Here is a 24,061-nt window from a genome sequence, read left to right as displayed (position 1 = left end):
TATTGATATAAACAAAGAGCAAAACAGTAAAATTAATCAAATTTATTAATACTTTCTAAATTATCGTATAAAATAAAACTGACCATTTAATATAAAACGAAACGAAGGGAGTAACACTTTCATATAATGCCTAGAGGAGTTCATTCAGAGTCAATGGATTGATGGTAAAAGTGAAACCAATCATTTCATGAGGGAACACGAACAACAAAGTTGCGACAAGAACACAACTTTCAAAGCCAATAGAAGACAATTAATTCATCTTGTAACTTTTACGTAACGACCAATCTTAATAACATAGTTAATTGACTGTATTTAAATTTTTACCTTTAATGAGAATTTAATTTTTAATTTTATAATCTCCTCCTCTATTATTCCTTCCTCTAGTACCCCCCTACTATCGAAATATGAACCATGTTTTGAAAGAAGAAAAGGATAATTGATTTGTCTGATGTATAAGAAATCAATATGAAGATACATCATGTATTATTGGTGTACTAGAAAAGAGGAGAGGAAAATAATTAAATGAAGATACATGCACTAGACTAGAAATTAAACAACTTAATTATACTTAGAAGAATATATAAGTATCTTGAATTGAGAAAGCAAGTAAAATGAAGTAAAGAAGAATCATTTTGTTCACTAGAGAAAATGAGTGACTACTAGAGCAAAGGTTCTCTTGTGGGACTTATGTGAATTCAGAAGACTTAATTAAAAAAAAAGCTTATACATCAATTTACCTTTTTTTACAAGAAAAAGAACAAATCAATTAACGAGTCAAGTTTTAAAAAAACGATGAATGATAACTCAATGACTTAAATAATGATTGTAGAGTACTTGAGAAAACATGTTATCTAATCTAACAAGACTAGCTTTAATGAAAATTTAAAGAAGTGATTCTTGAAGAAGGGAATGTTGCTAAAATACTACCTAAAATGTAAACCTTGATTTCGAAGAAGAAAGTTCATGTATTAGAAAATTAATATTAAAACGTGTATATTGTTCATGTACTTAGAAAGAGGGGAAGAAAAGAAGTAATATAAGAGATAGACTCGATTGGTACATGATAGAAGTATACCTAATTTACCCAAGTCAAAACATAGGTCGATTCCACTAATTCAAAGAGATTCAGTGAATGAGAAACAAGAATGTTTTGAATTTTCAACAACAAACAACAACGTATCCTGTGTAATTTCAATATAAAACTGCGGCATTACTAAGACGAGGGTCAAGTCATCATAAATAATATAACCAGTATTAGGTAAAGTAGTATCACATATACAAATAGTTGAACCTGAAATTAGGAATTTTTCTATCTCACAGACTTCCCATTGCACTGGATATGTTATTTTCGTCCTCCATTGCCATAATTTTGACATTTATCAGGAATCCCTTCAATATTGATCTCTGTATGTATATATAATACTTTTTAACATTTTTTTTCTTCCGAGTGGGGTTTGGGGGAAAACATTAGTATATGCACATTGATTCATCTTAAAAAACATAATATAGTAACAGAAGATTCAGATATCCAAATCAAACGACTTGCCTTTTTTAGATGATTCTTCAGAGGGTGTCGAGTTGTTGTTGTTCAAATAAGAATAAACCGTTGTTGTTGCTGGGATAGATGAAGTATCTGGGTGATCCTGATCCATGGGACAGTCCATATTTACCCCAAACAACCTGAATCGCTTTGCAGCCACTTTACCTTGAACCACTGGCACCGAATCGAACACCCTTGGCTCCACATAGTTACCTGTTGTAGTAGTACTACTACAACCTCCCCATCTTATCTCATTTTTTAAAGGGTTTGCATTTATCACAGTTCCATTACTAATATTATAAGAGCGGTTACCAATTTCATACATGTAACTTTGAGGATTATAATAATTAGGTGGATGAACGATATTGCTACCTCCTTCCAGCAACAAATTACTCGAAAATGTTGTTGGGTAATAAAAGAGCCGCCCATCAGAAAATTGATGCGGTAACATAAATTGATTATTTCCATTCTCATGATGAGGGCGACGGCGCCAGTCAATGAAGAGACGGTGCTTAGACAACTCACCAGCACCGCGCTGAAATGAAACAACATCACCAGCATCAAGTTTCTTCTCCTTAACAAAACGACTCCATCCTTTAGTCATTACATAGCTCTGACTACTATTCCAATACGAATACCTAAACCTCCATGGCTTCCCATTACTATCTTCAAAATTCAATAGAAGTCCCCCCTTATCGTTACTAGACGAATCAAGAGGGAAATACTTCTCCGCGTGTTGTTTAGGTATAACTAAACGATTGAGCTTACCAACATCGCTAGGAGTAACTACCTTATCGAACATATGTTCCCTTTCAACCAACGCATCACAAGTAGACGATGAATCCATCAACATAAGCTCCGTAGTAGTACTACTACTAGGCCTTTTAAGTTGTTGGCTGTTATAAGACGAAGAAGATGCTTCTTCTTCTCCTACAACACTACCAAAGAAATTCATGATCAAACAGATCTAGTAATGAATTGATATTTTCAATCGAAAAAAAAAATAGACAAAATTAATGATTTTAGGGCTTAAAAGATTTTGAAAGAGGGTCTCAAACTAAAGAGAAATAGATGATGATGATGCCTTTCATATCATATGTGGTAGCGTCTATTTCCTGGAATCTTATCAAGTTAGGCAATTATACTTTTATTTTTTACTCTCTCCTTTCATTCCAATAATCTGACTTGTCCTTGTCCTTGTCATCGTATATTATATTATATTATATTATATATATAAAAAATTAAAATACACTTCCATGTGTAGATATTTATTATTTTTTACAGATATGGATCTTTCATTATAACAGTTGACACTACACTAGTGGAGTGGTATAATTTTCATTTCTAATTAGGCCTACTAAACAACAGGCTCACTTGACTATAATTCTCTTAAGACTCTTGTTGATATATTTCAATAATACACGTATATACGGTGTAAAATGTATTCAAACTTTATCATGATTTATATTAATTGTTTCTGATAAATCCTCGGTTCAATTGCATTGTACGGAAAAGAAGTAAACAAAACATAGCAACTAACAGGAAGGAAGGAACAAGAACAATAATGTAATGACAAAGTACATAGATATATAGTACTACTATATACTTTAATTTTTGATTTTTAAAAAAAATATATATAGGGTTTGGGGGGTACATTGAATAATTAATTACCAAAAGTCCAGTGGTTAAATATTACAGAAACCAATATATATATATAATCTTGTACTGATCTAAAAAATGTTTTGGATTTTTATTTGCTGTCATTGCAGGAAAGACCGTACAATAATACAAAAACCTCATTATTTCATTCTCATATTGCAGTTAAATCTGATCATTTAATGGCCTTCTAGCTATAAAATCCATAAAATTACAAATATAAATAGCTAAAGGTTAATCATGTGATAAGTTATATTGAAGTAAAATAATAAAAATTGTCAAAATATCTTTAAGGTATGTCAAATTCCTTTTTCTATAAGATTATGAAATACATGTTATTCCATCGATAAGAAATAATATCAAGATAATTGATCCCGATATATATTATTCTTTTCTGTTTGCTTGTTCCAAGCCGTATTGTTATTACTAAGGATGTACATAGGTTGATTTGATTTGATTTTTATTAAAAAAAATAACTAATTAATTATGTCTTCATTAAATCTACAAATCAAATCAATTCAATTTAATATTGATTTTTACCAGTTTCAATTTTTAATAGATTTTTTTTTAGTATAATTACAATTGAAAAAGAGATCAAATTGAAGAGATCTTGTACTTGATCGTGTGATATTATATTGCTTAATGGTATTTCAAAGACACTTAAATAAATAAAATTGAAAAAAATAAAAATGTACATAATGACATCTTTAAGACATTATCTTAGGAAAACATATAAAAAGAACTCAAGAAAAAAAACACAACACATGTCAACTCTTTTGGTCATATTAGAAGCCCATGAACTACTTTGTATAAGCATTGAAAGTTCTAATTATTTTTTAAAAAAAAAAAATACTTACAAAGCATATTATAATTAAAAAAATTAAAATCATATATATTATATCGGTTTAGTTTGAATTGGATTTAACTTATTTCTGTTATAACCAAATCAAATCAATAATAATGTGATTCATAAATTTTAAATTTGACTTATCAATTCGATTTAACCCGAATTATTACTCTGATCAACTTCTAAATGAAATGGTAACATCTATATATTCTATAATAAAAACCTAATATGTAGCTAATATAAATACTATATACTAAACAAATGACAAAATAAACAGCTTCATAAACCTAAAATGAAAAAGAATGTGATCTTTAATGCAATTGGTGGACTGACAATGTGCAGAGAGAATGGGATAAATCTATTCAATAAGTAGATTGGGGACCAAATGCCTTCTTTTTATTTCTTTTACGTACTACTACTTTTACTATATGCCTTTTTCTGACTCCGTATATAGCGAAAGATTAATGCATCGAACTATATTTTTTAAATTTTATCTCAAAAATGTATTATATATTTTAGGTGAATGGAAAGGTATATATGAGAGGCTCATTAATATTTCATTGTTGATAGCTAGAGATAGGACCACCTAGCTAGTGATCAATTATATTCAAAGAGTTTTCACATTTAAACAGAATGAAAAATCAAAAAAGAGTTTGTATGCTCTAGTCTCAACCTAACTATATACACCATTTAATTCATGCATTTTTTTATTTTTATTTTTATTTTAATTAATTCCATCTTCATAAATATGATATAGGGTTAGACACTGATCTCAACTTGTAATTTTATGACTCATCCATCATATAATTCAAACTAATATTTCGAAATTATGTGATGATCTTATTAACAAAGTGAAAATTCAGATTGTTGATTTACTTAAGCTACTAACTAAGATTCCCCCAAGTCCTTTATTTTATATGTTACCAAATCAAGTTTAGAGTTTAAGGTTTAGTATTACTTCGAGAAGTATTGAAAATATCCATAAGCATAGCGTTGTTGAATGGTTTCGTCCTCAAACTATTGACAATTTTTTAAAAAAAATTTCTACTTGACTAACTAAACTTAGATAGACATATGAATTACCAAGTAACAGGGTGTTTTTAATCAGTCAAATAAAGAGGTGTTATATAAGAATATCATCAATAGTTCTGAAATAAAACTAACAATTCGCACCGATAATTTGAGAGTGTTTTCAATACCTCTCTTTATTACTCTCTTTTTGTCTCAATTTATATAACATATATCGTTAAAATTTTAAGGTTCAAACTTTTAAGCTTTGACATTTAGAAATAAAAAATTATTCATAGGGAATATATGTTAAACAGACCTTTTGGGAGATAATTATTAATACCCTGGACCAAATGGGTATTGAGCCAATTTTTTCAAAGATGTATATATATATGAGACATATATAGTGGGGACTCATGATATGGTAGCAAGAGTATTGAGGACTTTGGTAAAATAATGAGTGAAATAAATGATCAAAATGGTCATATTCTAAAAGTATTGATTATAGGCCCATCACATTCTGTTATCATTTCCACCAATCAAATTAAAGTACATTTGTTGTTAGGAGAAATATTAATTGCTCATAATTTAAGTTTGTAACCAAAGAGAAAAAAAAAAAAAAGACAACCAGAATAAAGAAAAGTTATACTCCCTTGGTCTCTTTTTACTCAGTTCAATTTAAATTTTTATTATCATGTTGATAAATCAAGAAAAGAAAATATTTTCACTTATTATTTATCTATTTTTTTTATAGAGCTAATGTTTTTAAAAAAGGTAAAATCTCTTTAATGAATAAATTAATTTTGAAATTTCATCAATTAATAGAGGTAAAATGATAAATTAATTATGTCAATTATTATTTTTTTAGAACGTGTGTTAAGTAAAAAATGAACAAGTAAATAAGCACGGAGGGAGTATTGAATATGCTTGTGAAGGAAATATTAGTTGTATGAATTTTAGTGGCAATTAATTAATGACAATAGCTTAATTGTCTATATATATACATATAATGACAATTAATATCTTTTGTAAATGGCTTATAGCGACATTGAATCTAAGTACTAATATTTATAATTTTTTAATACTTTTTTTGTTAATATTTTTATTTGTCACTGCTAAAAATTATTTTTATAGTACAGTAGTGAACTCACGGATCAAGATTCTTCCTATATATTTTTTGTTATTTTTATGAAGAATTTTACAAGGTATAGACTTATGTAATGGATCTAGGGTCTCAAGTTTAATCTCAAATATATATATATATATATATAATTTATAAATTGACGATGACATGTCGTTAGTTTTCAATAGAAGGTGACTTTCATTCCATCTGTTGTGCCTATATGAAATTAAAGAGCCTATTTGATGTAGATTGTGAAATAATGCTACTAGACAAAATAGTGCCTAGGGTGAAAAGGAACTTTTAATTATATTATCCTACCTATGCAGGCTTGGTTAACTAAGGGAAATTAATTAATTAACATATTAAGCTCTATATGCATATAATGTAATTATTAGTTTCATGCTTTTATGTCCTCCATTATTTTAATTATTAAGTTTCTGAAAAATTGGGCAAGCTAAGGTAGGTGGTACGTAGCCTATAGTATTTCTTATATATATATATATAGAGGTGGTCCATGTACATAAGAGGTGCAACATTATATTAAAAGACTTTAGGAATTGTTATAGCAATTCATTTTCACGGTAATAGTTTAATTGAAATTAAATACATATTTATAGCGATAATTAACATTCTTTGTAAATGTCCGTAAAATTTATAATCATATTAAATTCAATAACATTTAACTAATATCAATATTATGAATATTCTTTCTTTCATCCTTAGAAAGACATTTTTTTTTATATATATATATAATTGCTAATTCTTTGAACAAAGTCATTATTGAGTTGACTAATTAGTTGTATTAAATGCACACGTTACCTAAAAATCACATCACAATGGGTTAATGTAATTATTGGATTATTCCAATAGAAGTGGTTTGGCTTAAATATTCTCTTAAATTTAATTCAAGTAAGAGCGCTTATGGTACTTATTCAAATCAATACCAACTCTAATTAATACAAACATAACTAAATAACAATGCACGTTAAAAATGGTTGGAGAACGAAGCTAGTTGCCGTTAGGGGTACATCGTCTCCTATTCATAGATCTGCGCCCGTCTTTATATAGTTAGATATAAAATTATCTATTTTTGAAACAGGAATTAAAGTAGTAGATCTTTTAGCCCTTCATAGCCGTGGAGGAAAAATCAGTAATGGGGCGGGGAGGGTCTGGTCTAAAGCAGCATGAGTCAAAAGTAATGCAGATCCAATGAAATAGTAATAGTGATGAAGTATAATGAATGGAAGAGTATAAAAAAAGAAAGAGAATGAGAAAGACAAAGTAGTAAGTAAGCTAATTTACAAGTAGAGATATATGATAATACCATTTCATTTTCATTAGTAGAATATATAAAGAAAGTTTCTATAAACCTCATTAGTCTGTTTATAGCCATCATCAGCTGCATTCACAAACTATGGTTTGATCATAAAAAAAATTATGTTTAGAGGAACATCCTTAGTGTAGCCATGATTCTAATGGATCGTTTTGTAGACTGTATTAACAAAAATAATGCTTGCATTAGCTCTGTGTATTAGTAGTATCTTGTTTGGTACCTTTTTTCATGTTATGCATAACTGATGCTTATTCTATTGTGTAATACCATGGATTTTTTACGTATTAGTAATGCAAAGGGATTTAATGCATGCTTTATCACTTTAAAGACACAAATACCCCCCAAAAGCACTTTTATATCTTTTTCACCATAATTGTTAAGGATTTCTGTAAATAAATATTTTTGTAAATACATGTTATTTTTAATACACCAAACCAAACAATGCATGAAAAATAATGTATGTACAACTAATGCGAGCATAACAACTAATACAAACATTACTAATGCAAGTATTGCTAATACACTATATTTAACATTGTTTTTATACACTGTACCAAACGAACCCTAAAATGTATTGAACCTATGGATTCCATTAAGACCATGTACATATATTTTCACAATTCTATTCATGTCCTTCATCCTCTTCATAGTTATCATGATCCTCCTGCATTTCTAACATTTGGTCTTCCTCCCCACCCCAAAAGATTTATTCCTGGTGATTTGTTGCATTCAATAGTTCTGATTCATCCTAGTTAGAGGTTCCAGATGGAGTATAGATATCTTCACCACCTATATTTGTCATTTTTGCTGCCTCTAGAGTTTTCTTTAAGATTGCCACAGTTTTTTCATGATGATCCTCCATTTGAGTTTGCCTCATGGAGACATTAGTTGTCTCCAAGGTTATCCTCTCTAATATTGATTTGATCTCAGTGATATCAGTATCCATGATAACACTCACAAAACTCAAGACTATGTTCTAATACCAAATAATGCAGATCCAATGAAACAATAATACTGATGAACATTAATCAATGGAACAATAGAAAAGGAAAATTCAGGGAATGTTAAAAGAGGAAGACAAAGTGGTAACTAAGTAAATTTACAACTAAGAGATATATGTCAAACAAGAGAACACCATTTCATTTTCATCGGTACAATAGATTTGATTCATTCAGACTCCTTAAGACCCATTAAGAGATTTTTTTTTAAAAAAATAAACAAATGAACTTGATGGAATGAAACCTAAAAATTAAATACACTTAATGGGTTGAATCTGAATGAATAAGATTCATAACTCATTAAATGCAAATGAGGCCTAAGTAGGGGTGTCAAAAATGAACCAAACATATGTAACATGTCCAATCCGCCCAGAATTTTAAGGGTTGGGCTCAAGATAATTTGAATTGGGTTCAATCTCAACTCATTCAAACATAATCCATTTGAAAAGAATTCTCAATTGAGCCCAACTCAATCTCCAATTTCAACCTGTTTTAAATTTTTTTATTAAGATATATTCCTATATTGAAGATATGAATTATTATTAATTTAACATCTTTTAGGATTTATCTATTCATTTGTTTCTTTTTTAACAAAAAATTCTTGAGCGAAAATTCAAATTGTGATTATAAAAGTTAATTATCAATATGTTAAATCATTTAGATTTATCGGGTCAAATTGAGCGGGTCAAGACCCAACTAGTTTTTTAGCCCATTTGAGCCCAAAGTAAATTTGGGCGGGTCAAGATCCAACCCGATTTTATTCAACCCATTATAATATTTGCACTTTCAATCCAACCCGCCCATTTGATACTCCTAGGGCTAATGGTATGTTATTTGTGATCGCCCAAACGTAAATCTACTAGTATTAGTTTTGTCCCTCCTTGTGCAAAATGGGCCTTGTATTGGGCCCAACTAATGAATTCTTTTTGGAAAAATTTTCAAAATGTCAATATTTTGACATTTAATAGGATTCATTGTCAATACTTTTTATATTTAGTAAAAATGTCAAAAAAGAAACAATTATTTAAAACAGAAAGGAGAAATTAAATGGAGAGAAAAATATTAAAAAGAAACAATTATTTAAAAGTCTTATCTGATTCAAAAACAAAGAATCAATTGACAATTTATCAAAATACACCAACTTCCATATCTTTCTTCTTCTTTCACCATATTCTAAAAAACACGCCTATCACCATTGTTCTAAAAATTTAATATTCAATTTTCTTAAATTTTTTTAAGCATTTTATTCTACTAAGGCATATTTTGACGCTATAAAATTATTATTTATCTTTAAAAATGTCTGAAATTTTATGAAGTTATTTGGCTATCATGTTAAGGTTATGAAATTTATGTATCTCCTTTTAAAAAATTTTCCAAATTCAGAATACAATACTCATGTATTCATGATATAGGTATTCATCTATCTTACATATGTATTTTATTTTGTTTATTTTCAACATCACATTGTATACCAAATAGTTTGTGTTTAGATTTGATTTCGTATTCGTCCTAATGTATACCATAAAATTTGTATTTAGATTTGATTTCGTATTCGTCCTAATGTATATCATAAAGTTTTGTATTTATATTTTGATTTCGTATTCATTCTCAACTATAAATAGCCAAAATACAGTTTATTTATGTATTCATTATATGTGTATTCATCATAATTGCATCAGTCAAATATTTTATGTTTTGCTCATTATATGTTTATACCAACTAGTTTATTTTTGATTTTGTATTCATTCACAATTTTAAATAATCAAAATACAGGTTTGTATTTAGATTATCACTTTGAAATATAAAAACAAATCAAAAAGAAAGATTGACAAAAAAAATTTTAAATACTAAAAATCTAAAATACATGAATATTTGATGAGTAAGTTAACAAATTCACATAAATTTTTTTAAAAATGACGGAAAATTCTCAATACATACAATGGAAAAATTCAACATAATGTGTGATTTTGAAAACAAAATCTCGCAAAATAAATGATGAGTTCAAAAATACTTTCATCAATTGAGAGATTTCTTAATTAATTGAAAGATCTAAACAAATTGTTACGAACTTGAATAATTAGTTCTTCTTCAGCAATGAAGAGAATAATGGTGAAATTTTGATGAAAGAAAAAAAAAAGTGAATGATGGGGATGGTGAAAACTGAAAAGTTGATGAAAGAGAAAAAAAATTGAAAATTGAAAGATGAAAAATAAATTTAATGATAATAAAGCGAAAAAGTGTAATGGGTAAAGAAGGTAGAATTTGATTCAAAGTTGAACTGTTTTGAGAATAAAATTTGAATATAAATTATTTTCTAAAATATTGACATTTTGACATTTTCAATAATTAATTTAAAGTGTAAATATTTTTAATAATTAAGTTAGGAATTGTGACTAGTTTGATAATTTTTCCATTCTTTCTTATTGGGCTCATCTGATCGGTTGGTCCATTGTTGATCTACAGTTATCTTGTTTAACCACCCTTCCAAATGTTGAACTTTGCAATTTATTTTAAGAAGAAAATTGCTTGGATGAGTACTTTTAATAAATAATTATTTATTTTAGCGATATTTTTTTATTTATAGTAGTACTATGATAAATTTGCTATGTATTAAAAGTAAATTATGCATGAAATATAAATGTATTAGAAGTGTTGTAAAATGCATTATTCTTGTTTGATAAAAAATTGACACAATTTATTTTAGGTGTACGTGATATATGTATTAACCATGAATAAAACTTGCATTATATCCGTTTCATAAATTGTTTTATGTATCTTATAAGAGTCCAACGACAAAAAAAGGATAAATATTTTCTTAATATAACATATCGAAGTAAGTTTTCCTTATTTTTATTTTAAAAGGGTGACTAACTAAGGAGTATTTTAACTCAAACAATTTGAGATACATATAAGAATACAAACATTTGTTTTTTTTAAAAAAAATAAGTAAAAAAAAATCAATTAGTCAGGAGATGATATATATCCCTCTTAGCACACAACTTTGTGGTAGTAAAACAAAATTATTTAAATGATTTGTATCCCATAAACTTGAATTTACTTCCTCAGTGTGTGTAATATGTATTCAGCATAAAGGTCCCTGCCCAACAATAGTACAAATGTAAACCTCTTTTGAACCTATAATACGCGGTTCTTTTTTCAGAAAATCGCTCAAATTTTAAGTGACTTTGTCACAGTTAAATAACACAGAAATTGTTGCATTCTTACATAGAATACTGGATGGCCTCAGCAGCAGTATTTGGTGGCAGAAACTCATCAACAGCAACCTCTTTGTTCTCATTCTTCTTATCTAAAACAAAATTAATTGTCACTAGTAAAATATGTATTACACATTTGCAGATATAAAATAGTTAATTCAAACAACATACATTCTTCAAAGAATCGACGAATTTCAGCTAAACGATGAGGAGGAAGCTGATTTATGTTAGTGTAATGGCGATATTCTGGATCATCAGCACACACTGCTATAATTTTATCATCCTTCTCTCCCTGAATATAAGAAAAGTTCTATTAGTCTCTCAAATGCGATTCACATTAGTTCTAAGTACATAAATATAATCAGAAACATAACCTGATCGATCATAGGCATCAATCCAATGGCTCTAGCTCGAAGAAAACAACCTGGAAGGACAGGTTCCTGTTCGACAAAAGTAAATATTTTCGTTCTGTATAATTTCTGTTTGCCCTGTTTTGTGAAGAAAAAAATCGAACCTGCATTAGGACTAATACATCCATAGGGTCATTATCTTCACATAATGTTCGAGGAATGAATCCATAATTCTGAGGGTAAACAACTGATGAATATAGAACTCGATCAACCTGCAAGTCAAATATATCAGTTATATAATACACTGATCATATTGTGTTAGAGCTAGCACACGATAAGTGATATATACCTTAATCAGACCAGTTTTCTTGTCAAGTTCGTACTTAACTTTGCTTCCTTTTGTTATCTCAATTACCTGTTAACGATTGATGCAATGTATGTACATATATGTCATCGGATCATATCATATGCAGTTATAAACCAGAGAGGGTAATTTAATTTAGTGTACTTACAGCATTGAAAACGTTGGGAGCTTCAGGTCCTACAAAATCGATTATTCAAGAAACAGAATGAGATCGAATAGCTAGTCTGAAGAACGGAAAATGAAATCGTGGATAGGTACAGTACGTACCTATCTCGAGGTCATGCCAAGGATGGGCAGCAACGGATCGTCTAGATAAAGATGAAAGGATCCTCTCATTCAAATGAGGGGCACTTCTTTCATCGCTCATCTTTTACTACTGTCTACTGTATTAAAAATAGATGTGAAACTAATCAAACGTCAAATGTAGTATATGGAGTATGAACTTTAATGTAGTAGAAGTGAAAACTAACTCAAATGATTGATGCCTTACGTACCTTAGATTGAAAGAAAGAAATATGAAATGAATCGAATTAATTGGGGATCGAGAAGTTTCGTAATGTGATTAGTATGATTGTGATATATAAGTTGAAAAAGTAGACACGCAATGAGAGGAGACCCTCCTTATTCCTTAATTTCCTCCTCTGCCATTTAATTTCCTTCTTTTAATATCTTCCATTAATTTGTTTTCAAATTAGTAAGACTATGTCAAACATCAAATTGTAGATGTTTGAAATTAATTGAGTATTTATTTACAGACAAGATGAAGAATAATATTTCTTCTGTGTCACACTATTTCCTTGTAGTACTCTTTTGAACAAAAAATGATAAGTACATGCCCTAGAAACTATACTTGTATAACGAGTTTTTTTTTATGGCTATGCCTACTGTCATGACATGATTAAGATCATAAGCTTTAAATTTTTAAAATAAAACTGATAATTATGGCATAGAAATACTATAATATTACACTAAATATCATCTTTAAGAAATTAATTAACAACGCTAACAGAAAAAATTACATAACAAGATAACAATATCGACATATTTATGGAACACAACCATAATTTTTTTAAAAATACAATAAACCACTATATGTTGGTTTTATAGCAAACTCTCTCCCTCACTCTCCCGTCAAGAAGAAATTTTATTCAACTTTATCATATATCAATTGTATTCAATCAAATATAGGTTAGAGTTTTATAATTTAAATCAATTATATTCGAATAACTATATTTGTATTTCTGTACTAATTGTATTTGTATTCATACAAATATAATATGCATTCATCTTCTCAATGAATGCATAATGTATCAATTGTTTAATCAAATAAAAGTGAGAAATTTGTATTTTATATTCATTATGTTCGAAAAACTAAATTTGTATTCTGTATCAATCGTATTTGTTATACAACATGAATTCATCATCTCTCCTCCCTCGCTCGATTTCGCTTGCCTCCTCCTCTCGACTCGCTCTCTTCTCACCTCCTAATATGGATTCAATTTGATACACATATATTAGTATTTGTATTTTTTTCTCTCCAAAATCTGCTGAAAAAAATACAACGAATACAAATGCGTAGTAAACCAAAGTGTACCTGCAAATTGTAAATAATTAATGAAACAATATATAATGAGTCCTATTCAAAGCCTAATTTTTGTTGTTTTTCATAACTTAATCGCCGCTAAATATGAATTTTTAGAGACTATCAACACTCTCTATAAATGTCCCTAAAATCAATAGCGACATTAGATCCAATATCAATTAATTAATACCGATAAATACTTTAATACTCTTCTCGATTTACTATTACCTATTGATTCAGCAGCCAGAAGAATATTAATCCCAACCAAGCACATATTTGGATATTGGGCCCACTCTTAAAAGGCTCATGTTCACCACACATATAGATGTATGCTAAAACAAGAAAACAAAATTAGCCAATAGGGAGTAAGGCAATCTCACCTTATCTAAACTCCTACCACAACCTTAAATTACACTCACTATCCTTATAACAATATAACAAAATCCATCACCTAAAAATAAAAAAATAAAAACTTTTATCTAATTAAAAAAGGTTTGATTGAAATCCAAGATAGTATTAGGAAAAGAAGAAATGGCAGCAATGAACTCAAGTGTATTGGCTTGCAGCTATGCTATATCAGGCATGAGTTCATCTGAACTCACATCAAAACATACTGTTACTACTATGTCTTCCCCTTCACTTCAAAAATTGCCACTCATCATTAAGGCTCAACAACAATCCAGTTCCAACATATCTGCTGGAAGAAGAGTTGCTCTGCTTGGCCTTGCTGCTGCACTTTTCACATCTGCCTCTTCTGCTAATGCTGGTGTTATCGACGAATATCTTGAGAAAAGCCAAGCCAACAAGGTATATATATTCCATTCGTTTCAAATAGAATGACTTTCTTTCCTTTTTAGTCTGTTTAAAAAAAGAATGAACCTCTAACAACTTTCCACGTGATATATTTATGGTGACAAGATGAAAGAACAATTTTGTACATTTGACATAACTTTTAATTTAGAACCATGTGATCAAAAGTCATCTTTCTTCATTTCAAACTAGATCATTCTTCAATGAAACAGAGAAAGTATAAAAAAGACACAGACATTTAACGTGATTCAGTCAATCTACAGGAATTGAATGACAAGAAGAGGTTGGCTACAAGTGGTGCGAATTTCGCAAGGGCGTATACTGTTCAGTTTGGAACCTGCAAGTTCCCTGAGAACTTTACAGGATGCCAAGACCTTGCAAAACAAAAGGTAATCTCAACTATTTTCGGTGATTTTTTTTTTGTTGTTGTTGTTGAATGAATTAATTGACAATGCTAATATTTTGCGTGTTTTTACAAATTGAAATGATTCAGAAAGTGCCATTTATAAGTGACGATTTGGCGTTGGAGTGTGAAGGCAAGGACAAATACAAGTGTGGTTCAAATGTGTTCTGGAAATGGTGAAGCTTAGCTTGAAGAAATGTATTAATCGTTTCCCAAAATGTATCTATTGTGACAATGAGAAGTAATTTACCATCCATTTTCTTTTTAATTAATTCATCTTCATTAATCTTTCAAATTGATTACTTTAATTTGTCCATCTAATTACACTAAATGATATCTGCGCTAACAATTCTTCAAATTCAGAGAAGCAATGTTATATATAGATCGATTTGACTATAAAACAGAGCTTTTAGCCTCATTTCAACTCAGTTTAACCTCATTTTGTTTAGCTCTAATTATAGACAAAATCTAATTACATACTAGTAGAATATTGTTAGTGTAACAAATTTTTATACTAGGATATTTGAAGTTTTCGTGTTACTCTTGTTCCAACTTATTAAATTCGGGCTCAGTAACACTAATATATATGTGTGTGTAGAGTAGTTTTGGGAACGTGTGTCGCACGTTTATCTCTTATTTACTATATAAAATTTGTAACCAGTATAATATCCTGACTTGTAAATTAAAAATTAAATATTCATTCACATGTACATAATTTTTTCTGACTATAGACGTACTTGTTAAAGGAGTAGAAATTATGTCCTAGTTTCTTGAATTCCTAAACAAAGGATCATTACTATTATGAAAATGCAAGATTATATAGCTACACAATAAATAAGAAATTTAAGACTGTCAAGAAAAATGATAATAGAAAAAAGAAAAAAATTTAGTTAACATCTAATCTAATTGTATGTCATGTATAAATAAGAGAAAGTAAGTGTATTTAATTCTTTTTTTCTTTGATTTGGAGAGGAAAACATAACATCCATCAATATTACCAATCAATAAGAGTTAATACCTCATATGGTCACTCAACTATGCACTCTTCTCTCAAAAAGTCACTTAACTTTCAATTTTCACTTAAAAGTCACTTAACTGTGAGTAAAAATTTAAGGAATCTCATAGTGTAATTCAATAATTACATTCTGTCCCGACAAATTTAGTATTTATAAAAAATCCAGTAAATTTGTTGAGCCGTGATATTTTAGACTCTAGTGATACATGGTAATTTTAAACTGTTGAGAAAAAAAAGGGAAAAAATGGTACAGTTAATGTTGTTAATAAAACAGCTAAATTTACGGTAACATATCATTAATCTGCACTTAATTTGATATTAATTTCAAATTTTGAAAAACAAAAATTATATCATCTATTTTGAAAACAATTTTTTTGAACAATCTGTTAAATTTCGAACTACAGTAATTTTATTGTTGTTAAAGTGGATTTTTCAAGATGAATATTTCAATTTTGATGAGACATTCTGGAATTTGGGTGAACGAATTGCAGTATGAAAGTTACAAAATCGACGGAATCGTTGTTGGAGATTCAATTTCGTTTTCTAATCTCAAAGCAACAATTGCAGCCGAGTTGGATATTGTTGTATCAAGGAAAGAAATTGAAATTCGATACATTGTAGAAGGTAACTCCTGTCCGATAAAACTTAAGAACGATATGAGTGTTAAACTATATTTTGAACTGAAAAAAAAACGAATACATGTATCAGAAACATCGACTAAACAATATACACACTGATTCTATATGTATCATCAAGTACAGTTGATGACACATCAACTAAACTTAGTGAATGATACATTATAACAATTTTCAAAACATGTATCAGTACATCAACTAAACAACTAATACCTTACTGATACATGATATCCGTTTTCAGAAATTCATTCTTTATGCAAAACATGTGATACATATCTACTACATGTATCAGTGAATTGACTAAACAATGTACACACTGATTCTATATGTATCATCAAGCACAGTTGATGACGCATTTACTAAACTTATTGAATGATACATTATAACAATTTTCAAAACTTCATGATACATATAAAATATTATGATACACAACAAATTCATGGATCAATTCACCATCTAAAACAATATACACACTTATTCAAATGTATCGGCAAGCACACTACATTCCTTAAAATTTTTACTAATTTCAACAACAGTTTTAAGTACCAAAATACTAATCCGAGACAATGTAAGCCTAACAACAATGTTCGCTGCTTCTTTTTTCTTTTTTTGTTGTATTTTGACAACCTTTGATTTTGATGTTTCGCAAGAATCTTTGTTTGAATCCTTCTGAAGATTCATAGGATCATGCAAAGACTTTTTCCTGTTTTCTTTCCAATTTTCATCGTCGAAATCATATATCCTTCTATTAATTAACGGATCCATTACTATGATGTAATAGAACAATTAACAAAAACAAAAAAGAGAAGAAAAGACGAACTGATGATGGATTAATAATAAAAAGATGCTGGGTTAAGACGATTACAGATTAAGAATAAAAAGATGATGGATTAAGAATAAAAAGAAGAAACCAATAAATTTTGCTGGGTTAAGAAGAAGGAAGATGATTATGGAAAAAAAGGAAGTGAAACTTGATGGAGTAAGAAAAACGGGAGAAGTTAAGAGTTGTCCTGATTTTTGAAATTTGAAATTTTTTGAATTTTGAAATTCAAAATTTCAAAATTAGGTCTTCTATTTGAAATTAATTAAAATTAATAATTCAAAATAAAAAAACTGATTTGAAAGGTTGAATGTTTAAATGGAGAAAATTCAAAATCCAAAAAATGATTTAAAAGGTTGAGTGTTTTAATGGAGAAAAATAGGCATTAAAATGGTAATTGTCTATTTTAGGAGAGAGAATGTAATGTATCTATAAACTTACACTAAAATTAAAAAAAAGGGAATTATGTAATATTTAAAAAAAGAAGGGAAAATTAGAGAATATAAAACTTATAGTTGTGTATTTAAGTTATTTTTCCTAACTATGCACTTCTTTCTCAGAAAGTCACTCAACTTTGAATTTTAACTCAAAAGTCACTCAACTATCCACTCTTTCCTCAGAAAGTCACACAATCTATTAAATTATTTTTTTAACTAAAATTTGTTGATATTAATTATTTATATAACAAATAAAAAAATTTTAAAATAAAAATACCATTTAAACCATTTAGTGATCCACCCACGTAACCTGACCCATTAAAAAACATGATATGACCCATTTTATTTTGTCTTTAATCCTAATTTAAGGTTTAAAGAGAGGGATTAATTTAGGATTAAAGATAAAATAAAATGGGTCATATCATATTTTTTAATGGGTCGGGTTAGGTGGGTTGATCATTAAATGATTTAATTTATTTTTAAAATTTTTTTGTTTTGTTATATAAATAATTAATATCAATAAATTTTAATTAAAAAATAATTTAATAGATTGAGTGACTTTTTGAGGAAAGAGTGGATAGTTGAGTGATTTTTGAGTTAAAATTCAAAGTTGAGTGACTTTCTGAGAAAGAAGTGCATAGTTGAGTGACTTTTGAGTGAAAATTGAAAGTTGAGTAACTTTCTGAGAGAACAGTGCATAGTTGAGTGACTATCTTGAATAAAACCTCATTAGAAAAGTGCAATTATCGTCTAGGCATCGCAGTCACACAAGAAAAACGACTCAATCTTTTAAAAATATTTATTTAGGGAAAAAAATAGAATTATGTACATAGTATCATGAGAGAAATATAAAAATAAGTTAATATGATATAGTTCAAAAAGAAAAAAGAAATTAAGAAATTATTGGAAGAACAAATACCAAAACAATAATTTGTTATCATTACTTTACTCATATGTTTAATTTCTCGAAAGATGTGTAGTCGTATAGGAGATGGAAAGATCATGACTCCTATGAATTTGAAGTGATGTCTAACTCTATATGATGATTAGCATATGTATAATAATCTATTAATATGATAGGATTATTATTTAATAATTAATTAATTAATAAATATTTTTATTTTTTTATTTAGTTGAAAGGTGAAATGATAATTCATTTTTTTTTATTTAGATTCTTTTTATTTTAATAATACGGTAATGGTAATGATACTAATAAAAAAAGGCATAAAGTGACATATGAAGTTGTCCTAAATTTTTAAAAAGATATTTTAGCTATGCAGATTTCCTATTACTCCCCTAAACTATTTCGAACATATATTATTACATCATTTTCGGATTTCAGATTTTAAAAAGAAAGTGTAATCACACATCAATCATTGTGTGACATGTGTTAATTAATTTAAAATATATTTTTTTCATTTAAATTTTTTCTTTATTTCTTTCTCTTACTTTTTGACTTATTTTAGTTTTATTATTTTTATTTTAATTTCATTTCAATTTTTAACTCATCGTTCATCCCAACTTTCAAGTTTCCTTCATTTTCTTTCTTTATTTTTTCTTCTTCACCTCTCATCCTCACCTAACCCCACATCTATATCAAGTTGAACCCCTCTATTTTCTTTCTCTTTTCTTCTTCTTCTTTGGTCAAATTTTTTACTTTTCAAAATTTTACTATTTTCTAGACTTTATTAAGTTATTGATAACAAAACTAATTATTTTTCTAAGAAAGATCAAAATTTTGAAGGTATCATAATTTAATTTATCTCATTTTCCATATAAATTCAAAACTACAAATGATAATTTTGAAAGCATAAGAATTGTCCAAAAATTGAAAAAGTTTAATTAGAATTTGGATAAATATAACGACCTGTTTAGTCGTTTTGAGCAGCAGATTTCAATTCTGGAAAAACTGGCAGAAGCGACGGACCCCACGACGGACCGTCATGGGCACGACGGACCGTCGCAGGGTCTCGTTTCAAAACACTTAGAAATTCTGAAATTGGATACTGAAAATCGACTCTCTGAACTTCGTGACGGAGTGGCAGGACGGACCGTCGCAGGCTCGACGGCCCGTCACAGGCCATTCACTTAAAATCGAGTTTCTGTAGCATGTGACGGACAGCAGGACGGACCGTCGCAGGCACGACGGCCCGTCACGGGCTACGCAATCCCAGGCTGAGTCGGATTTCTGGTTAAGTTTTAAAAGGGCGTTTTGGACTATTCCTGCTATAATTATATATTTCGTGGGTCTATATTAATAACTCAATTTCTTGGGGGATAAAAGAGGTAACCTTGAGTTAAATTGTGGGTTATTATTGTCATCTTTTACACTTAATTATATGTTAATTAGGGTAAAAGAAAGAGGGTTGGAATAAGAAAAATAAGAAAGAACAAAGAGAGACAGAAAAAGAAAGAGAACGAGTAGAGAGAGAGAGAAACGAAGGAAATAACAAGGATTTTGAGAAGATAGCTTGTTGATCGCAATTCTTCGGTGGAGGTAGGTTATGGTTTTCATACTATTCGTAGTAAAGTCTTAATAGCGAATGATATGTATTGATAGTATTGTAACCCCTGCTATGTGCTTAATTGTATGCATGCATGAACGTGATTATATAATTGTGATTATATTAAGCATGATGAAGTTATTGAATCCCAAATCTTGATAAAAAAACCTAATCTCTTTTTGATGATGATGCCTTGGTAAGGGAGAAGGTTTGATGAACTAAAGTAATGAGATTGATGATGCCTTGATAAGGGAAAATGCTTGATGAGTTGATAGAATGAGATTAGGGGATCGGGTGTCATGAACCGACACGTAGATTTAGGGGATCGGGTGTCACGAACCGACACGTAGAATTAAGGGATCGGGTGTCACGAATCGACACGTAGATTTAGGGGATCGGGTGTCACGAACCGACACGTAGAATTATGGGATCGGGTGTCACGAACCGATAAGTAGATTTAGGGGATCGGGTGTCACGAACCGACACGTAGATTTAGGGGATCGGGTATCACGAACTGACACGTAGATTTAGGGGATCGAAGTGTCACGTACCGACACAAGAGAATTAATGAATATGAGGGAGCGGAGTGTCACGTATCGACACAAGAGAAATAAAGATAATGAATCTTGAAAGATGTTAATATACTCAATCTAATGAACATAATTCCCAAATGAGTATGGTATTGAGGCTTAAGTCCTCATGTATGAACTTGATGGTAATTGTTAATGATATAGTACTTGTTGTTGCCACATGTTGAGTATCATAGTTGATTTTATGATATTACTTGGTATATACTGTTTTCTAATTTGAGTTGGCCGATGATATCTACTCAGTACCCGTGTTTTGTACTGACCCCTACTTTTATCTTTTCTTCTTGTTTATTTGTGGAGTGCAGCAAACGTGCCGTCGTCTTCGACTCAACAGTAATTCAAGCCAGTCTTATTACATCGGAAATTCAGGGTGAGCTAATGCTTCTAGCTTGGACTGGATCTTCTTCTTCAAGTCTTGATGCCTTGAACTTCCGGCATGGACTAGCTTCTTATGTATTTTTAGCTTTTAGAATACTCTTAGTTTAGTCATTTGATCGTAGATGTTCTTGTGGTGATGACTTCCAGATTTTGGGGAATGATAAGTTTTGAGTTATAGAAGTTGATTATTGATTTTTATTAATGAGTTTAAGTCTTCCGCATTATTTACTGTTGATGTTATATTGAAATGTTAGAGTTTAGATTGGTTGGTTCGCTCAGATAGAAGGGTAAGTGTGGGTTCCAGTCGCGGCCCGGATTTGGATCGTGACAAACTTGGTATCAGAGCATTAGGTTCGTTGGTCTCATCACACAAGAATGAGTCTAATAGAGTCTTGAGGAACGGTAGGGGGACGCCTTTACTTTTCTTTGAGAGGCTATAAGACTTTGGGAAAATTCCATTCTTTCTTTCTTTCTTTCGTGCTATTACTTGGGTCCAATTGGTATTTAGGTGATACAAATTGGTATCTGACCATCTTCACTCTATTTCGCAGATGGTTAGAACTAGAGCAACGACTACGCCAGCACCAACACCAGTACCGGCGGGACAGGGTGCGTCTGAGCCAGCCACTGGGGCTGTAGCTCGAGGAAGAGCAGCGGCAAGAGGCCGTGGTAGAGGTCGTGGGAGGACGTCCTCTAGGGGAAGAGGACGAGCACCTAGTCCATCTGATACTAGGGCAGTGACTCCTCCACCGACTGAGGAAGTGGTAAGAGAGGGGGAGGATAAGGAGAATGAACAAGTGCAGAATGAGGGATTGCCACCCCAACCTACCCCAGAGATGATCAATCAGGTTCTCGCCTATCTCAGTGGGCTGTCTGATCAAGGTCAGGCACCTCCAGTGTTTTCTACACCAACACCTCCGGTTTCAGAGGTACAACATGCAGCCATTATGGCTCCTCGTATGGATGCCTCATTAGATATAGGCACGTTTCCACGTCTGACTACTGGGCCTATCATGACAAATGATCAGCATGAACTTTTCAGTAAGTTCTTGAAATTGAAACCTCCAGTCTTCAAGGGTGCGGAATCTGAGAATGCTTACGATTTTCTGGTTGACTGTCATGAGCTACTACACAAGATGGGTATAGTAGAACGGTTTGGTGTTGAGTTCGTGAGTTATCAGTTTCAAGGGAACGCCAAAATGTGGTGGTGGTCACATATTGAGTGTCAACCAACAGAGGCACCACCTATGACTTGGGCCTCATTCTCTAGCTTGTTTATGGAGAAGTATATCCCCCGAACTTTGAGGGATAGGAAAAGGGATGAGTTCTTGAGCCTAGAGCAAGGTAGGATGTCGGTCAATGCATATGAGGTTAAGTTTCGTGCATTATCCCGGTATGCCACCCAACTATGTTTCAGTCCACAAGAGTGGATTCGCCGTTTTGTGAAGGGGTTGAGGTCAGAGTTGTGGATTTCAGCCTTACAGGTAGCGGCTACGACAAAATCCTTCCAAGAGGTGGTAGACTTCGTGATAGAGGTGGAAGGAGTGAAGCCAGATGACTTCACCACGACATCGACATCAAAAAGGTTTCGAAAGGGAGGTGAGTTTAATGGTTCTTACTCTAGAGGACAAGGTTCCGGAGGTTACTCAGTTCGACCCATTCAGTCTTCACTACAGACTGTAGTTGGGGGTCCACCTCAGACTGGTCAACACTTCTCTGAGAGACCTATGCTTGACTCTAGAGAGTGTTATGGATGTGGGGAGACTGGACATATTAGGAGGAATTGTCCAAAACAGAGTTATAGACCCCCAATGGCTAGAGGTAGAGGTGGTCATGGTAGAGGCCGTTATTCTGGAGGACGTGGTGGTCGAGGTAATGGTGGTCACCAAAATGGCCGAGGTGATGGGCAAACTGGAACCACTACATCACAACATGGTAGGGGAAATGGACAGACAAACGATAGGGCCCATTGTTACGCTTTCCCTGGGCAGTCTGAAGCGGAGGCATCTGATGCTGTCATCACAGGTAATCTTCTGGTTTGTGATTGCATGGATTCTGTATTGTTTGATCCTGGATCCACATTTTCTTATGTATCTTCTTCATTTGCTAATGGTCTAAATTTACATTGTGAATTACTTGATATGCCTATTCGTGTTTCTACTCCGGTGGGTGAGTCTGTGGTAGTTGAAAAGGTATATAGGTCTTGTTTGGTGAACTTTGTGGGGAGCAACACTTATGTAGATTTGGTTATCTTAAAAATGGATGATTTTGATGTAATTTTGGGTATGACTTGGCTTTCTCCGCAATTTGCGATCTTGGATTGTAATGCTAAAACGGTGACGTTAGCCAAGCCCGAGACAGATCCGTTAGTGTGGGAGGGTGACTACACTTCCAATCCGGTGCGTATCATCTCCTTTCTTCGTGATAAGAAAATGATTAGTAAAGGGTGTTTA

General features: G+C 30.9%; 3 protein-coding genes across 4 annotated transcripts; 1 reads left to right on the top strand and 2 right to left on the bottom strand.

The window, feature by feature from the left end:
- Positions 1–1,225: 1,225 nt before the first annotated feature.
- Positions 1,226–4,132, bottom strand: LOC101268890 (B3 domain-containing protein Os03g0120900). Its single transcript, XM_004244684.5, has 2 exons — positions 1,547–4,132; positions 1,226–1,404 (listed from the first exon to the last, which is right to left on the bottom strand). The coding sequence occupies exons 1-2, from the start codon at positions 2,493–2,495 to the stop codon at positions 1,343–1,345; spliced, it is 1,011 nt and encodes a 336-aa protein (XP_004244732.2). The 5' UTR covers positions 2,496–4,132; the 3' UTR covers positions 1,226–1,342.
- Positions 4,133–11,414: 7,282 nt separating this feature from the next.
- LOC101268593 (soluble inorganic pyrophosphatase PPA1-like) lies at positions 11,415–13,027 on the bottom strand. Of its 2 annotated transcripts, none has more exons than XM_004244683.5 (9): positions 12,929–13,027; positions 12,702–12,817; positions 12,583–12,611; positions 12,420–12,485; positions 12,235–12,342; positions 12,095–12,160; positions 11,892–12,012; positions 11,731–11,812; positions 11,415–11,602 (listed from the first exon to the last, which is right to left on the bottom strand). In XM_004244683.5, exons 2-9 carry the CDS (start codon positions 12,799–12,801, stop codon positions 11,560–11,562), a joined length of 615 nt encoding a protein of 204 aa, XP_004244731.2. In that variant the 5' UTR covers positions 12,802–12,817; positions 12,929–13,027; the 3' UTR covers positions 11,415–11,559. The 2 variants fall into 2 exon arrangements, with proteins under 2 accessions (XP_004244731.2, XP_019070755.2); XM_019215210.3 differs by having other exon boundaries at positions 12,702–12,814; positions 12,929–12,976.
- A 1,439-nt stretch (positions 13,028–14,466) lies between these two features.
- LOC101268297 (photosystem I reaction center subunit) lies at positions 14,467–15,515 on the top strand. Its single transcript, NM_001329132.1, has 3 exons — positions 14,467–14,823; positions 15,090–15,215; positions 15,320–15,515. Exons 1-3 carry the CDS (start codon positions 14,548–14,550, stop codon positions 15,407–15,409), a joined length of 492 nt encoding a protein of 163 aa, NP_001316061.1. The 5' UTR covers positions 14,467–14,547; the 3' UTR covers positions 15,410–15,515.
- Positions 15,516–24,061: the final 8,546 nt, after the last annotated feature.

This window comes from Solanum lycopersicum, chromosome 8, assembly GCF_036512215.1.
Source record: "Solanum lycopersicum chromosome 8, SLM_r2.1".
Classification (NCBI taxonomy): domain Eukaryota; kingdom Viridiplantae; phylum Streptophyta; class Magnoliopsida; order Solanales; family Solanaceae; genus Solanum; species Solanum lycopersicum.
Note: the sequence above shows the minus strand (reverse complement) of the source record. Positions and strands in the feature narration are given on the sequence as shown.

Bases quoted from the DNA above. Each gene is read 5' to 3' on its own strand.
- LOC101268890 (XM_004244684.5), bottom strand. From the start codon at position 2,495: ATGAATTTCTTTGGTAGTGTTGTAGGAGAAGAAGAAGCATCTTCTTCG. The intron at 1,405-1,546 runs GCAAGTCGTTTG...ATATACATACAG, and splicing joins TGAAGAATCATCTAAAAAAG to AGATCAATATTGAAGGGATT.
- LOC101268593 (XM_004244683.5), bottom strand. From the start codon at position 12,801: ATGAGCGATGAAAGAAGTGCCCCTCATTTGAATGAGAGGATCCTTTCA. The intron at 12,612-12,701 runs GTACGTACTGTA...TCGATTTTGTAG, and splicing joins TTGGCATGACCTCGAGATAG to GACCTGAAGCTCCCAACGTT. The intron at 12,486-12,582 runs GTAAGTACACTA...AATCGTTAACAG, and splicing joins CTCCCAACGTTTTCAATGCT to GTAATTGAGATAACAAAAGG.
- LOC101268297 (NM_001329132.1), top strand. From the start codon at position 14,548: ATGGCAGCAATGAACTCAAGTGTATTGGCTTGCAGCTATGCTATATCA. The intron at 14,824-15,089 runs GTATATATATTC...GTCAATCTACAG, and splicing joins AGAAAAGCCAAGCCAACAAG to GAATTGAATGACAAGAAGAG. The intron at 15,216-15,319 runs GTAATCTCAACT...GAAATGATTCAG, and splicing joins AAGACCTTGCAAAACAAAAG to AAAGTGCCATTTATAAGTGA.